General features: G+C 40.3%; 1 protein-coding gene across 2 annotated transcripts; it reads right to left on the bottom strand.

Moving 5' to 3' along the window:
• Window positions 1–237: 237 nt before the first annotated feature.
• On the bottom strand, window positions 238–16,450 carry polr3a (polymerase (RNA) III (DNA directed) polypeptide A). 2 transcript variants are annotated; one of them, XM_069517581.1, is made up of 32 exons: window positions 16,250–16,450; window positions 15,642–15,777; window positions 15,394–15,531; window positions 14,678–14,849; window positions 14,414–14,568; window positions 13,967–14,206; window positions 13,420–13,582; window positions 13,085–13,221; window positions 12,893–12,996; window positions 12,663–12,804; window positions 12,338–12,478; window positions 12,122–12,191; window positions 11,790–11,917; window positions 11,566–11,704; window positions 10,758–10,922; window positions 10,391–10,563; window positions 9,366–9,477; window positions 8,800–8,918; window positions 8,472–8,609; window positions 7,831–8,001; window positions 6,065–6,178; window positions 5,221–5,256; window positions 4,794–4,880; window positions 4,622–4,704; window positions 4,353–4,523; window positions 3,775–3,868; window positions 3,555–3,647; window positions 2,508–2,672; window positions 1,987–2,151; window positions 1,304–1,435; window positions 1,073–1,205; window positions 238–987 (listed from the first exon to the last, which is right to left on the bottom strand). In XM_069517581.1, the coding sequence occupies exons 1-32, from the start codon at window positions 16,291–16,293 to the stop codon at window positions 839–841; spliced, it is 4,209 nt and encodes a 1,402-aa protein (XP_069373682.1). In that variant the 5' UTR covers window positions 16,294–16,450; the 3' UTR covers window positions 238–838. The 2 variants fall into 2 exon arrangements, with proteins under 2 accessions (XP_069373682.1, XP_019939046.1); XM_020083487.2 differs by lacking the exon at window positions 5,221–5,256 and having other exon boundaries at window positions 16,250–16,449.
• Between the last annotated feature and the right edge of the window lie 1,135 nt (window positions 16,451–17,585).

Raw genomic sequence — 17,585 nt, 5'->3', positions numbered from 1 at the left:
TTTTAGGCAACAGATATCTGCGGTTTGGCAAAACTGCGAAGGCACAATTCCGGTTACTCGGGAGGTAATTTACCAAAAAATTGCCACCAAAAATATGTCGTGGGGCAAGAGCTCTGGCCTTTTTCTTTGAGGTTATGAAACATAGGAATTAGCAAGTGCTAAGGGTCAAAATAAAATACTCCCTGACGGCTTTAAAAGTGTCTTTTAAAGTTAATAACTTCAAAAAATGATTCTTCCTTGACTCTCTTGGTCATTAATTTATTACATTATATACATTTTAATATGAATAAGCTTCAGACAGACAATTTCAACTTCTTGTTAATCTGAAACAAATGAAACAAGATTTGCAGAGGGAACAGTTGAAATCAAAGTGCCTCACCAGAGGAGATCAGCTCTGCTCTGTGATAAAGAGATCATCTGTCTGCTGCACAAATTACTGAGTTATGTTATACGCACAAGACGTTGCCAAAACTCAACATTCAGGCAGTGTTCAATGCACTGACATTGATATGAAGTACCATCTTTATAACAGAGGAGACACAGTTCAAACAAGTACAAAAAGGCTGAAATGCAGCGAGGACAAAGTGTTCAAAGCATCTAAAGGTTTCTGCTTTTCTCCTCTGACCAGATTTAAACCGAAACCATCTGTGGATGAAAGAAACATGTCACACAAAAAAGAAGACACAAACCTATTTTCTGTAGATCCCTCAGAAAGAAAACTGTCTGACACTTTGGCAGGCACTTCTGTACTCGATGAAGATAATCTTATAATAATCCGTCTTCAGACTTTGGGGGGAAAAAAAAGAACATTTCTAATATCGCTGCCGTTGCCTCGATGCTATGTGATGAGAGGTATATGAAAGTCTGCGCTGTCAAACAGGAGAGGCCTTTTGACTGGAGACGGTTCTTTGTCCGCCTTGTGCAGGAGTTTAAATAATCCTGTTCCGATGTTCATCGGGATGCCCATGATGATGCACTCGGACACACCTGAATCAGGAAGACAGGAAGTGTTAAGTCCTAATATACAGAGTATACTGGTCAATCTCATTAAAAAGATGAAGCATGAGTTTACCGCAAACAGAGTCTTTTTGTCCGAAGTAGGCGGCGTCAAAGAGATGATCGGCTGTTTTCTCGAAGGAGGCCAACATGAGCACACTCTCCTTCATTTTGGCTAAACCGAACCTGGTGATTCCCAGAATCTCCCCCTTTATAGAGAGAAGATGGTGTTAGGTGAAACACGACACTAAATACACACACGCGCACACACACGCGCACACACACAAACACACACACAAAATCAAACCTTATAGGACATGAGATCCGCGAGGAGCATGACATGACGCCGGTCAATGCTCATTCCATGGTTCACCATCGTGTACTGAATCTCATTGATGATTGTGGATCTCGCAGCTTCAATACCTAAGGTCTTCTCAACCTGGAAAAAAAAGAAAAGTTTGTTTACTCCACAGTCAATGATTAAACTAATCAAAAACCATCTGCTCACAGAACAAGAGATCTTTTTTAAGTTTTTCTATAATTCAGATTTTCACAAAAGTTGCAAGACTTTTAAAAGAGACATGATGCTTTTTTCAGTGCTCCCCTTTCCTCTTGTGTGTTTTATCACTTTGTGTGGATGTTAACCATCTGAAAAAGTTCAAAGAAAAAAGGAGTTCAAAGAAAACGCTGCTCCTGGAGCTCCTGACAGTGACAAGTGTTTCTGAAAAGAGCAGCTGCACCAAGAGGAAAGTTTCAAAATAATTTTCGTATAATTCAGTTTGAGACCCGTTTTACAGTCACGTCAGAAAAAGGACTTAGGAAAAGGAATGAGGGACAAAAAAATTTAAATAAATTTAATGTATCAGGCTTTTTTTTCAGTACCTTAAGTATAAAGAATTCGGAAACTTGCCCATCTTACTCATTGGCTCAGGTGTCATGACCTTATCCAAGTCACAGCACCACTGGCATTAAGACTCCTTTGACTGATACCTCGTATGTGTTGTTTGAAGTGGTCCTGCTGCCATTCACACCATGTGTTGCCATGACAGCTCGGAGGTTGTCCCCCTCCACCAGCAGCTTGTACTTGTTCTTGCCGCTCTGTTCGTCTATGTGAATGACAGCTCGGCTGACTTCTGGTATTCCTTGAACCACCACCTTCCAGGTGAGAACAGATAACAGAGTCAAAGGTTAAAGGAGCCAAGATATTTAGCTTTTATCTACAAAATTTTAATTCTGTCAACATCAGCAATTTCTTGAGCCGTAGACATTGAGAACAAGTGCAGAGAGACTACGGATATTGGTTTGTATTCCTATGCATTTCATATTTTCTGAATTTCTTGGTTTTATTCTAATAGGCCTTTTGAAATATTATGTAGGTATAAAATGGGCACTACAGGACAGAGTGGAATATAAAAAAGTTATATAATCCAATGTCAGTTGTCTATATAAGCCATTTTCTTTGTGCGTTTGGCTATAATTTCGGTTAAGTATCACACATTTCAGACTCTCACCTTAGGAAGCTCCTCTTTTAGTGACTGCAGCACATAGTACATGGAGCTTTTGCTGTTCTCTCTTGGTGACACACACACCACCGCCTCCCCGTGCACAGCTATGTCTCCTGGTTTCACCCGCAGCTTCGACATGCAGATAGAATAACGCACTGTTTCTGCATTTACCTGAAAAACACAGGGAATCCAAGGTAAAGCCCTCATTGTTATTCGCACCATGCAACACTGAAGCACGACATCTTCAAAGTAACACTTTGTGATCTACAGACAATAAATGAGAGCGATGGAGCATAACGATCTAGCACAGACTTCAAGGCTTCTTCAGCGGCAGGTTATATCAACTCCAAAATCAAGGATGAGGGAAATGAATCAAGTCAATGTCCTAATGTGTTTTTTTTCAATCTCAAAAGGAAATGTCTTTTAATCTCACAGTTGACTGAGACTACTTACAGTAAAAGGATAACATTACTTTAAATTCCTTCATTTCCAAGATTTTTTCTCAGTTGCTTTAGAGGAAGTTTTAGAAAAAGCTTACTTGCTTATTAGAAAATGAGCTTATACCCACAAACAACAAAGTAGGAAATATGTCTCTTGAGCTTTGCCCTCTATATATGTTCAAATTTAGTTTTACAATAACATGAGATGAGTCATAAAGTCAGACCAAGTACTTATGTTACTCCTGAGTGATTTTAGCAGGACTTTGCTTTATTGCTGATAATTGAAACTTTTAGTTTCCAAGAAACATAACGTGCTCGTCCTAAATTTAAAAGTAAGATAGTGTTGTTTAATAGGATTACTGCCGTTTTTATAACTTGATTAGTTATGACCATTGTCCCCATTTGTAATAATAACATAGCACTCACAATGTTCATTGCAAAAAAAGCCACAGATGTCAAGCAGTTCTTTGGTAAATAAAATGTTACCACAATTATTGCAAAATTATGATGAAAACCACAAACTAAGACATTGTAACAAACCAGAATTAGTAAAACAGACTGAATGAATCTACGTGAGAATAGAACACATTGTGAAGTGAGTGAGTTGTGATACCTCCAGTCGCAGCAGTCTTATTCTCTCCAGCGACAATTTAACCAGGATGAAACAGTCATCAGATAGAAAAACCTCTTCGATGTACTCAGAGATCTGGAGAAGATAATGAGAGACTCTGGCTTTATGACCGATCTGAGCTTCAATTCATGCAATCCAATGCTTCAATATTAAGGCACTGAATTATTGGCGTTTACAACACTTAAAATGCAGGTTGGAATACCTCTCCCAGAAGAGTCTTCTCAATCCTCCCCTTCACCAGCCGGGCAAAGTCAGCGTCATCTTCCACATCCAAATGAGCTGTGATTATAGGAGTGCTGAGAGGAGAGTACAGGACATTCAGCTGTTTATTCAAAACAAATCAGGGACGTATTCATGAATGTGACACAACTAGAATTACTGCGGAGGCTGTTTACTCCCAGCAATCAGGCATGTTACAATTTACATCTATATTTGTCCAGACTCTGAAGGAATTCAATAAAAACGTATAAGGTTTTTTCAGGTCAAATTGACAAAACTTCAATTCACCCTAAGGTTCAAGTAAATGCACCAGATGGACGTTCAGATGTACTTGTATGATCTTAAGTATGCACTGACACTATTTTGAAGGAACACAAATGTCACAGTAACTTTGACCTTTGACCATCAAAATCATCCTCGAGTCCAAGTGAAAGTTAGAACCCGACTGAAATGAACTGAAGGTTTTGAGAGCTGAATGGTTAAAATCGGTTGGGATATGGAGGAGCATTAGCGACTGAAGTAAAACAATAGCGTGAATGCAATCGACACTATATATCACACCTGATGTTCTTGGAGGCATTGATGATCTCTTTAATACGAGGCACCCCCAGAGTGATGTTCATGGACGCTACACCAGCGAAGTGGAAGGTTTTCAGGGTCATCTGAGTACCAGGCTCTCCGATGCTCTGGGCACACAGGGCGCCGACGGCTGAGCCCGGCTCCATCTGAGCTCTGTACGAGGAAACACATGATAAGAAACAGCCTCTGAGGGACGTCCTGCGAGACAATCTGGGCTCGCCACTTGTCAATTTCTTTCCTTTAAAAAGTACCTCATGTATTTGTCTCTGCAGGTTTCAAGGAACTTCTCCAGCTGGGTCGGGGTGATACGGTCCAGCTGATACAGAACTTTAGGCTGCGATACAAAGCAGAGACAGGTGGATCAGTTTCAGATATAGTTGAGCTTAAGATAAGACATATGGCACATTAATCACTGGTGTCTACCTCGCTGGTGCCGTTGTCGTTGATGCCGTACTTGTCTCTGGTCTTCTTGATCCTTTCTGAGATGCTCTTGATAAATTTCTTTATCTCCTACAGTTGAGGGGACAGAATCATTCTCAGAGGTCTTGTCCAAAGGCTCTCTAAAGATATTTCAGAGCAAACACTGTAACGTGACCGTGTTGTTTGACCATGATGTCATGCATTTGTTAGAAACCACAGTACAGCAGGTGATATGTGGACAATTCAACCTCACATAAAACCTATTGAGCGACATCTCGATCAAATAATCCGAGCAGTGAGATATCAGAGAGTGAATCTAAGCAGACTGACAATATGTTATTAAAGACCCAACAACGGTATTATTTAATTGTCACTCACACACCATTCTCAATTTGCTTAAAGCACAACCCAGCATGCTCAGTCACTCTACCTCCAGGTTCTTCACTGAGCCTGTGTCAGTTAACGCCTTCGCAACAAGGAGAGGGAAGGTTCAAATGAGTTACTAACAGCACAACAATTAACTGCTTATGTAATGACTGTATTTCTTTGTGTTTGAATAATTACATGCAAGACAATTTTCTTTTCAATGACCTTTTTCAAAATAACGAATAAATGAAACGAGAGAGGCACCGAGTCAAAGGATGTGATTTAAATTGTGTGTTTCCTGTAGACTATGAGGTAGCAAAGTAAAACGACCATGATTTCCCACACGAGAAAAAAGAAAAAGAAAGTGTACGTATTCAATAAGCCTTGATAGAACACATAAAGAAACTGGAAAGTATTGAGACACTTTGCGGGTTTCATCTATTCCTGGGACTTCTATTATCCATGAAACTTTCCATATTGAAAATGTACGTACAACTACATTTCTTATGCTTGATGGTTTACTTTGCTTTGTGCTAGATTTGTCGTCCTCTGTTGAGGAGGTGATGTCTCTGGAATAAGGTTTGTAAGATTTTTGTCTGTATTTAAGTGGGATCTCTCAAAAATGATTAGTTTGTTGGTTGCTATCCAGGAATGTGGTCTTATTTTGTTGTCGCTTCAAGACACAATAGGTCTTTCTTTGAACATTTACACCTGGCAAATATAGTATTTATGATTTAAAAGCTATTAGAAGTTTGCTATGCAGCCTTATAAGACATCTTCAAAACTGCACTTCCACAATGGAAACAAAGGGAACAATATTGATGTCAAGAGCGCCCCTGTTCTTCTTCATAAAACAAATAAAGGATCAAATATGACTTATTAACGGCACTGTGCTGTGATGAGGTTACCTCGAGGAAGCTGTCTCTGCAGCACAAGAAGTCAGCCCTCTTCATGACAGCATCTGCGGTGAGGACCAGCTCATTTTGACTGAGCGCCGGCTCATCTGGGCACGGGTAGACCGCCTGCAGGACACAGACAGAATCAAGAGGAGATAATGGGAAACCTAACAAAGCAGAAGCGCTCAGTCACGGGTCAACAGTTCCTGATGGATGAATGTCACAGCATCTGAAATGGTGTGAACTATTAACTGGAACAAAAAGGGTTTTTTTTCTTTTCTCCCCCAATCGTATACATTTTTTGGGCCGGTGCTTTTGCTGTCTGACATTAACAGATGGAGGACAGACAGAACAGAAGTATAATAATTATAATAATATATTTTCTGTTGTTTTACTTGAACCAATCTATTTATTATTCTTTAATGCAATCGGTTACATGAAATGTGCCACGACTATAAATGCTTTGCCAATGAAATAACTAACATGCAGCAGAGCTTAACATTACCAAGATGAATCTTCAATTAGCGAACTCACTGCTGTAAACACAGGTGACAATTTATACAGAGGACAGACGACTAATGACCATGCAATGAAAACACAAACAGCTGGACCTTCGATAGATTATTATTCACTGTCATCGTGTTCTTACAGTTGTGACCATGTGCAACAGAACTAAGAAAAAATGTGTTATTATATTGTCAATGATTACATTTTAATTATGTACCTAAAATATAAACTTATTATATTTTTTGTGAAACATGTTTACAGGAAAGCGCTTCACTTTGTTTTAAAAGAAAGAAAAATACTGATGTTGAGGTTCAAGCGACACATCCCAAAACCAAATTATCGCTCCCTTCCAGATAATATGTCACCTTCCCTTTTCAATTCAAAACACATCTCTGCTACTTTCAGTCTGGCACACTTGTTATTTTCATCCACCATCACCCACGCTGTTTACATAGCAAATTTATTGGCGCCCATCAAAGCGACTGTTTGGCGTGTTCCGTCGATAATGAGGAGTGATAGATGCACGGTTCTATCTTGAGGCAGTGGAAAGCGACTGCACAACTAATCAACAAAAACCTGAAGTCATTTTCACTGTTATTATAGAAATGGTAATATGAGTCGTACATAGGTGGGTTCACAACACACATACACTCAGCTTGTATCATATAGATTGTGTGCAAATTAAAAGCATTTTGCTCTGCTGTGTTCTCTCGTGCTGCCTGGTGTAATATCATGGAAAAAACATTTTCATGATGCGTACCTTCCCCCATAGCCACTTTGACCTAATGCTAAAAGTTCTTCCTGTTGTTCCATCATAACCACCAGCCGAAGGATTGATTTCTTAAGCTTTATTGAACTAGAGCAGAACAGCTGAGCCTGCATAAATGACGGCTTCTACCTTTTAAGACGGAGTTCACAGAGGTAACCAATGATTTTCTGTCTACTTCACTTTTCTTTTTTTTTTTACTGATAGGCAAAAGACTAAACAATAGCAGACCAAACACAAAGTAGTGAGTAGTGCAATTTCAATGTCAATGAAAGCTGAGATAGAGACACGGGAGACCAAACAAAACAAAAACGGAATAAAGTGTAATGTGATCACAGTAAGAAGAGGGGTCATGTAAGAACCACATTGAGATTCGAGTCTTTTGATGTTGTCATGCATAAGTGTGCATGAAAGGAGGACTTGACATTTGTGTGTGAATGTCACTCAGGATGAAGAACTGGGAGAGAACAAAGCCAGATCATGAATGGTCCCTTTTTTTATTTACCCGGATGTTGTCCAGGACTCTCTTGAACTCCAGCGGCTCATCCTTTCCCTCCATTGCAGCGGGGTCTAGACCGTCACCACCATAAATGAACTGGATGACGTCGCCAGTGGAGCTGCGCACTGTCAGGTCGTACTGCGAGCACAAATCCTCCAGGGACTTCACCAGTCGCCTCTGTTCGAACACAGGAAGGAACACAGAAATAAGAGAGACCTGGTAACTGAGAAAAATAAAAACCAGAAATCTCTCTATGTGAAAATACATCTATGATGTAACTCCTAAATGTTCCAGTGTTCAGACTTTTACACATTTAAAATCCATTCATTCATACTCAACATTCAAACATTCCAGTTTCAGAAGTCAGGATTTGTTGCTTTTCAGTGTTTTTATGATTTCAAATTGAAAGTCTGAGTTGTGGACCGTTGCTTGGACAATATTTAATATTTTGTGATGTGGATTTGATGTTCATGAGGTATTTGTGATCGACCACAGACTGGACTGGAAAAAAGCAACATCAGCTTAAGGGGAGGTGATGATGGAATATTTGGATCAACATTATCCATTGATTAAGGATAATGTAGATATGCACTCATTTTGGTTCAGTCTTGTAACATCATTAGGCCGACAGCAGTGAATTATTTTACCTGCATGTATCCAGTCTCTGCAGTTTTCACAGCAGTGTCCACCAGACCCTCTCGACCAGCCATGGTGTGGAAAAAGAACTCTGTGGGCGTCAAGCCGGAGTAGAAGCTGTCGGCGACAAAGCCTTTAGCAGCAGGCAGCTGTAAAGAAAATAATTATAATGCAATGTCTCATTTCAATGTTGTAATTCCCTTGATTGTTACTATTTGAGTTTTGTCCATTTGCAAGGGGGCAAACACCCACTGTTTATCCCAACAAACAAACCCAGCATGAATGCATCCTTTAAATGGCAACAGTATACAGATCAGACATTAAATAATCATATTTTACCTTCGAGTGCTTTTCAAAGTGAGGCAGGGAGCGATTCTCAAAACCATCAGGTACTCGAGAGCCACTTATGGCCTGCTGTCCCACACAGGCAATCATCTGAGAGATATTAATGAAGGATCCTGGAAAAGACACATAAGCTCACAAATGAACAATAATGAAAATTCAAGAACCAAAACCCATGCAAACATTTCTCCTTAAGAGCAGAGATAGTTTATGTTTTTCACAAACAGATTTGTTTCATGAAAAAAATTTCAAACTGTTTCACTTGTAGTTTGATAAATCACTTGTTTGAGTAAATAATTATTTATTAATTGACAAAGAATTTGTCATTTTATGGACAAAATGGGGGAAAAAAAATATATATTATTTGCGGCAGTGAACTAAAAACTGCAAGATGTTGAACATTCAGTCTAAACGAAATCTATATATTCTTTTCATTGGGTTTTGTATCGGATTCTCTGAAGTTAATTCGTTGCCTCTGCTTCCACAAAACAAACTTTTGTAGGATTATACAGAATCCAATCAAGATTTTATGACCAATCAAGTTTCATTTGATGCTAGCTTACCTTTGGAGCCACAAAGAGCCATGATCAGAGGGCTGTTGCTCTTGTCCAGCTCCCTGAGACAGGCACTTCCAGCTCGGTCTCTGATGACGGACAGCTCTCTCAGAATGAGAGCCTATTGGCAAAAACACATGTAATACATTACTCGCAAACAGACGAAAAACCTGTTTCGAGCCTTTTGAAACAGCTTTGTTACTGCCAATGTTAAAACCTAGAACGACTGAGAGGTGCATCTTAGTAAGTTCTTAATATGTTGAAATTTTTTTTTTTGCATTAATGTCAGAAATGAACGGATGTGAGAAGAAAATCCATCAAAAAAAAAATTGCTGGATGATTTATGTCTTGTTTTCTCCAATTCCAACAACTGTGAGAGCGGATATAATTGAGTTGATAATGGCATTCACTTTATAAAGATGAAATTCTCTTCACTTTGTGTTGAAGGAGCAGAATCATTCACAGTCATTCAAAGGAATTATGGATGGATTTTTTTCTTTTCCCCCCAAGGGTTTATTGGCATCTATTAAAACTGGATTGTGTTTCTTTACATGTCAAAAATTCATTCAGCGTTTATTTCAATAATATTTCAGCCAATTGATTTGAACAAGTAGCAGGTTCTGATTGATCCTCTGTTTTTATTTTACAATCAGTAGAAACATTGAAGAATGAAATGGTTTTTTTAATAATGATTCCTTTAGTTTGTCTATTAAAAACATGTGAAAAATATATACACACAGGAACTTTTTACAATTAAAAAATCAATGACTTTTTTGTAGCACCGCAGTCCTGCTCAGCCGCTAAAACTAAATCATTTTCCAGATTGGCTGCAACTACAGGATTAACTCTGACCAGCAGTAGGTGGCCTCTTTGTTAGCCTCAGTGTGACTGAAGACTCCAAAGTAGTGTGAATTTTCAGTCAAGTGTTGTGGAGTGGGAAGGGTCAGGTGTGATGAAGTGCGCATGTGGCACTAAGGATCAAGCAGACACGTGTAAAATTACACTGCACCTAAAATATATGCGGCCACACGTACCTCCAGGGTCTCCTCTGCCGAACAACCTGGCTGCTGCTGCAACTTGCCCGTCTTCAAAGCTTCAATGTATTCATCACATTTCTTGTAACCATCGTCCAGCAGGTCCTGTTTGGCTTTCAGCAGACCGTGTCCAGGTGTCACATCACCAATTCCAATAGAAAAGCCTCGGTTGGCTGAAAGAAGGAGGAACACAACTAAAGTGACATTCAATGTATCTATATTAACTTTTAAGCAAGGATTTAAAATTACAACTCTACCACACAATGGTACTGACTGGTGATACATTTATAGGTGTATTTTTGCAGTGACTGACAGATGTGTCAATTTTTAGAGCATATATTGTAAAAGCCCTAGAGAGACAACCTACAGAGATAGACCGGAGCGAGTCTCGCCAGACGGGACATGGCGTTGGCAGCCTCCAGCTGTCCCCAGTCTCTCAGCAGGATGTAGAAGATGTTGTTCTTGGAGCCCGATCCCAAGGTGCCCTTGTCCAAGCTGCCACACATCAGCTCACTGTTGTGGATCACCACGACTGGGAGGGTGACAAGGGAATGTTTTTGATGGCATTCGATCACATAATAGAAACACAAGCAGGAAGTCTCTCAAGTTGCAATATAAACTTACATCTGTCCAGACTGTTATAATGTATGTAGTGAAGACTTTTTAATCATTTCGGGATATACAGATCAAATCGAATCTGTCACTTTTTATTTGAAATTCTAATCGTGGGAGGGTCGTTTTCAAACTGTAATGACTTGTTCAAACTCAAAATATACAGTCCAGAAGCACATCAGACCATTTGAAGTAGTTTGCCTTGTGATCCAGCAGAGGCTGCTCTAATTTTCGTTGTTTTGCAACACGAATGGATGATGCTAGCAACCGAAGCCGTCCTGAGCAAACAATCATGTCACAGAGACATCTGAGAAGCAGTTGTAGCCCTGACAGCAGACAATGCTTCAAACGCAGAGAGTGCTGCAAAGAGGCTAGAAATTCTATTATGTGGATGCTTCACACATTCACACAAACAAACACATACTGACAGCACAGCGTGTTGTCATGTTTACATGTCTTGAATGAGCATTAGCTGTGTTTCTGCAGCTGGTTTCTGACAGCTGTCTTGATAACATCACAAGACAACATTAAGCTTCACGACTTGGGTTTTCAGAGACACTCACACGAGTCGTTGTGACAAAGATCCTCTCCCTTGCCACAGTACTGTTTGCCCTTGGTCCGCAGGTTGGCCTTCACTGAACATTCCTTACTCGGCTTCAGAATGAGGCTGAAGATCTGTTTGCCTGTCCACAGAGCCATGGGCTGATGGACACACGCACAGTAGAATATAAGTGGCAGGTCACATATATAAAGTCATGCAAGATAGGGGCGTGCCAGAGTGCTGTACCTTCATTATGGCCGGGCGCGGGAGAGAGACTCTGACTTTTTCATCTTTGCCCACCAGGATCGATGCCACTATCTGACAGGCCTTGGCTCTGTCGAAGAAAGTGTCCTTCAGAGTCAGGAGGTAGGCCCCTAGAGAGGAAAGAAGGAGCAATACACTTATTGATAATGAATAAAAGCGCTTCCTCCACATTTAGCATCCTATTTGCTTATCTAGGTAAATGTAAAGTATGTGCTGTAAATTACAGTTTTAGCAATGATAAGCAATTCTCCACCAGTAGCCTCACATCATAGAAAAGAGCACTGCAACTGGCGGCTGCATGTCATAACACTGACCTGTCAGAAAGTCCTGTATAGCAGCGATCAGAGGTTCACCGTTTCTTGGAGTAACAAGATTAGCTTTAGTCTGGAATAAAAGAAAAGTATTTTGTGTAAAGTTGCAGTCAGTATCCTCGGAACAATACACTTCCTAAAGGAAGCTTTTCATTGGTCCACACTGACGGGTGCAATAATACTGTATGGGTCATGGGGGTGTGTACTGATTATGTTTACCCCCATCAGGACCAGGGCCTCAGCTTTGGCCTCCTCAGTCTGAGGTAGATGTAGGTTCATCTCATCACCGTCAAAGTCGGCGTTGTAGGGGGTGCACACGCACTCGTTGAACCTGAACGTCCTGTGAGGTTTGACTCTGGCCTGTGATGTGGGAAGAGTAAAGATCTAAGCGTATGTACACCTTTCCTGTTCAAGAGATAGAAACTAGGACTTTGAAACTCCAAGAAATTTTTATTTACAACCTGTTTGACCTTTTATAAATACATCACAAATCATTTTCTCTATTCTACTTTTGTTTATGCAGCAGGTCAAACTCTAAACTTACAATGTGGGCCATGATACTGAGCTTGTGCAATGATGGTTGTCGATTGAAGAGGACGATGTCTCCATCCATTAAGTGTCTTTCTACCACATCACCGAACCTCAGCTCCTGTGCGATCTTGTCACGGTTTCCATACTTCAGAAACCTTCAAAACAGACAGACAGGATTTATCTTTTGTTATAAACCACATATCGGTTAAAAACGGGTTTAACTTTTGCCGCAGCCGGGCTCACCTTTTCATCTGCGTGTGACGATTCTGGAGGAAGTTGGCTCCGGGGTGAACTTCAGGACCATTGCGAACAAGTTTTCTCATTAGCTCCAGATTGGCCTTGTTCACCTAAAGCATAGAACATTATTTAGATCACTTTGCTCTGCATGGAGGTGGTTGACTAATGTATCTGTTTTAGCTATGACGCAGTACTTACCCGCTCTGGATATGTCAGGATTTTGGCCACATGCACCGGAACAGCCACTTCATCGATCCTCAGATTCGGATCGGGAGAAATAACAGTTCTACCAGAGAAGTCGACTCTTTTCCCTGAGAGGTTTCCTCTGAATCGACCTGAGTATTTACAGTAAGAATTACTAAACAAAATGTAACTGAGACAGAGAAATGAATTAATGTCACAACACAAAAAGAAACATTCACATGGGAATGTTTAGATAAATAAAAATATCTCTCTTCATCTCACATGCAGTGTGAGTGAGTAGGTTTGAAATTAATATAAACAGAGTTAAATATGTACATTCCAAATAATACCTTGCTTCCCCTTGAGTCTCTGCACAAAGCCTCTGGTCCATTTCTTAGGCGCCATGTTGAGTGGGATGCCAGAAAGCTCGCTGTTAATATAAAGGGCACACTGCAGCTGCAGGAAATCCCAGTCCTCCATAATCATCTGAGTCTTAGCCCCCGTCATACGATGCTGGATGATAAAAACAGTTTGTCAATAAGGGCTGTATGCATGAAAAAATAGATCTGATAACTGCATTAAAGACAAATGACTTATAGTTGTGAGGCATTTTGGATGGATTTGATCAACAGACCACTCTAAAAACAAAAAAGTACAAGTTTTTATAGTGAGAGAGACTTCCTTCCTTCTGCTGAGTAAATGTGATTTATTCTAGTCAGAGGCTGTCGGAATCTGAAATATTGTTGTGCTTTCCTTTGCTGTGGCTTGTGGCCAGCTGGCTCTCACTGTTTTTAAGTTAGATCCATATTTTAGAAAAATTGCCATCTTCAAACTAGAAGCCAGACTCTTACTTTAACACAGTAACATGAGCTGCCATTGTCAGCGACAGATACCAACCTTTTTGATTACGTCGTTGAGGAAGATTATCTCTGTGAGCTTCATGGTGAGGTCGTCCTCGTTGGTGCCCGACTTCAGGTCACTGACCACAGAGGGTCGTATGCAGAGCGGAGGCACCAGGAGGCGGGTGAAGATGAGGTCAGCGGGTTTCCCTGACTCAGGATTCATCAGAAGCAGGGGAATGTCTTCTTGGGGAATCCTCTTGAAAATGTTTAGCACGACTAGAGGGTTCAGGTTTTCCTGGGAAATGGCGAAATGCAGCAGAATAAAGCATTGTGGAGCGCTTTGAGGAAATATCTCAGTGATCAAATAAAGCAGAACCTGACCAATCATTCAAAGCACACTTTAGCCTTTGAAGTTTGAAATGCAGCCCTACTTGTTCTTGTCATAACACAGCTTGGTTTCACTAAATGACACCAACGCAGTGTAAAAGAGGGTTAAGTTCACCTGCGCTCTGGCCAGCAGGGGCTCCATCACTTTGTTGTGCTCGATGGCGATATCAAAAGACTGCAGGAAGTCCGACACGTACTGATCCACCACTTTCTTGGTTGTTTTATACTTCTCATGGATGATCTTAAGCAGGCCGCACTTTTTCACTGGTCCTTAAAAGTTAAAAGAGACACAGAACTTTTAGAGGTTCTCTATTCATCACATCAGGATGGCTGCCACAAAGACTCGGTGTCTAAGAGTAAATACGATGTCTCTTCTCACCATTAAAAGCGGAGCAGTTCAAACAGACTGTCCTTTTGCGGCATTTGTCAGAAATCTTCTTCTTCAGCCCTCGTTTCTGGAGATAGGCCAGGTTAGGCCGTTTCAATAAATCGGTGAACTGCAACTTCTCCTCTTTTGTCAACATTATGCTGGAACACGTTTTGCAAATCATCTGGATACGTGACAAAATATGACATTAGAATGAGCGAACTGAATCAATGTTGCACACAGATACTTAATTTATTAAAATGATGATGATCGTGATTTGATAATAAAACAGAAAATAATATATATAATAATGCAAAGAAAGGAAATAACAATATAGAAAATAATCAAACAAACCTTGACTTACGTTATAGTGTATTATTTATAAAAATATTTATTTATTTAGGAAATTGAAAACATTGAGCCTAATGACACACACACACACACACACACACACACACACACACACACACACACACACACAGTCTCTATTTTGATACTCTGGTGACATCTAGAGGAAAAAATATATGTTACACTTGCCAGTGCTGCATTCAAGATTGAGGTACCTTGATCACTGTTTAAATCGATCTCCATACAAACCATATACTAATTTCTTGTTCTGGGTCTCCAAATAGCTGATTTTAAAACATGCAGTTTATCATTACATTATTTACTGATGCAAACTTTTAGAAAGTGACTTATGTAGCATGTGCTATTTCAAAAACACTTGCCTGTAAGATTCCTATGATGGCTTTGAAATAGCCAACATGAAAACACGGCAGCTCTAGATCCAGGTATCCGTAATGTCCCAAACAATCTGCCAGATTCTTCCCACAAGTCAGACACGGTCTGTCTTTCTCACTGGTGCCCTACAGGGAACATAGGAGACAATGGAGAAACACACACAGTGAGATTACCGATTATAAACATACTTCATTTATCATAAAACGAATCTAAATATATGCATCTGGTCTCTTACCATGCGGTGATCCAGCACTCCATAGGGCAGTGGGGTGTGTTTGGTATCTTGGCTGTACAGATTTTTACTGACCACCTGGATGTGAGCCTGCTGACGCATCTGCTCAGCTGATTTCATCCCAAAGCAGATGTGGCTTCTGTAAACAAACAAACAAACAAAGGACATGACAGTTTATCTGAAAAATCACAACTATCTGCTGCTTTCTTGCTAAATCAGCAGACCTGTCTGATGAAACCTTGCAGCATAGAAAAGTTTTTCTGCTGTGACACATGCACACAGGTAAACTGTGATGAGAAGTACAACTCTAAGTTTATTAGGGTTTGAATATCAACGTGTAGAGTTATTTAACATGTTATTAATGCAGCATGATCCTCCATTACTCTTCAATATCAACCTGTAGAGTTATTTAACATGTTATTAATGCAGCATGATCCTCCATTACTCTTCAATATCAACCTGTAGAGTTATTTAACATGTTATTAATGCAGCATGATCCTCCATTACTCTTCAATATCAAACCACTGGAAAACTTTTGCCACATTCCACACATACAGTGACAGATGCTAACCAGGGAGCTAACACGCTAGTCCTCACTGGGGTTTACTCACATTTTCTTCGCCACATCCGTCTCTCTGAACTGCTCCTTCACCATTTTGGCGTCTTCACTTCAACAAACAGCAACGCGAGTAATGACAAAGTCGTTTTGTCCTGATTCCAGCGGACTACGACTCATGTGGGAGCTGCACGCTGTCACTTAGCTTCCCCATGTTGTGCTGATGCTAACAGCGGCGCTGCCTCCACGGTCCGCCGGGGAGTGGGAAATCTTAATCATGTTGGTTAAAAAAAAATGTAAAGCATGTTCAATTCATGTGGTAGCAGGGGAAAAGTACTTCATTTTTATCAAATATGTACTTTTACAGTTGCAGAAGGGAAATAGTAAATATTGTTGTTGTTTGCAGTACTAGACATCTCGTATGATGACGAGTGTGATGGTAAAACCTAGTGACAAAATTAATTCAAACAATACGCTCGTAAAAACTTCCCGAGTTTAAACAGAGTACCTGAAGGCAACACAAGTCTTTGCACAACAACAGCAAAGAAGAGAAACCACGAGCGAGACAACAGACAGCATCAAGTGAGTGCTGACACCTAGTGGTTGAATTTTAAAACTTCTCCAGAGGAATTAGGCAAAGAAGATGAAGTTCCTCGCGCACAGTGACAAACTGAAAAAAGTTACTTTTTGAAATGAGCTGGATTAATAAACTTACCTTGCCTAATAAATTATTACATGAATACTTTTAATTACTTTTTTTATAATTTGTATTTACATTTGGAGAAACACAGAGTAACACAATGTAATTTTTTTATCCTTAAAATAGCAGCTTCAAATTTACTTTGACAGCACACTGACTTGGAAAAGGAAGAATGATGCCAGTTTCCTTGGAAAGTACCAAAAGTAAAAGTCCCCCAGCAAAAATCTGGGCCCCCTGACTGAAATATTATTATAGCCTATATTTAGAAGGAGATATGACTCTTCAGGCCTCCTTCGCCTCTTTGAGAAAAAAGTAAGGAGTCTGGAGGGAAAAGGTCTTTGCGATTTCACAAGTAGACAAATATGGGTCACAGGGGCTGCGATCTGTAGTCCAGCCACCAGATGGCAGCAAATGAATTTCCAACAGCTGTAACTGGAGCCCTGGTGGGGGGGGTTGCACAGAGTAAACAAACCTGCTGTTGTACCTGTGTTGTTTGATGCATCTGTGTGGAAGCACTGATGACTTCCTGATGACTTCCTGATGAGGGTTTCCTTCCTCGACGTGCTCGGCCTGATTAAAGTGTTCTGGTGACTAAACAACCTCAAACGGTGAAAATTGCAGAGGCTGAATCAGATTTTCCATTTTCTGTTGCCGCTCAGATGGGCCTCTAATTAAACCTCTTACACAGTGT

This window comes from Paralichthys olivaceus, chromosome 21 (assembly GCF_024713975.1).
Source record: "Paralichthys olivaceus isolate ysfri-2021 chromosome 21, ASM2471397v2, whole genome shotgun sequence".
Lineage (NCBI taxonomy): Eukaryota > Metazoa > Chordata > Actinopteri > Pleuronectiformes > Paralichthyidae > Paralichthys > Paralichthys olivaceus.
Note: the sequence above shows the minus strand (reverse complement) of the source record. Positions and strands in the feature narration are given on the sequence as shown.

Bases quoted from the DNA above. Each gene is read 5' to 3' on its own strand.
- polr3a (XM_069517581.1), bottom strand. From the start codon at position 16,293: ATGGTGAAGGAGCAGTTCAGAGAGACGGATGTGGCGAAGAAAAT. The intron at 12,479-12,662 runs GTAAGTTTAGAG...CCCACATCACAG, and splicing joins TCAGTATCATGGCCCACATT to GCCAGAGTCAAACCTCACAG. The intron at 9,478-10,390 runs GTACGTGTGGCC...TTTTGCCAATAG, and splicing joins CGGCAGAGGAGACCCTGGAG to GCTCTCATTCTGAGAGAGCT.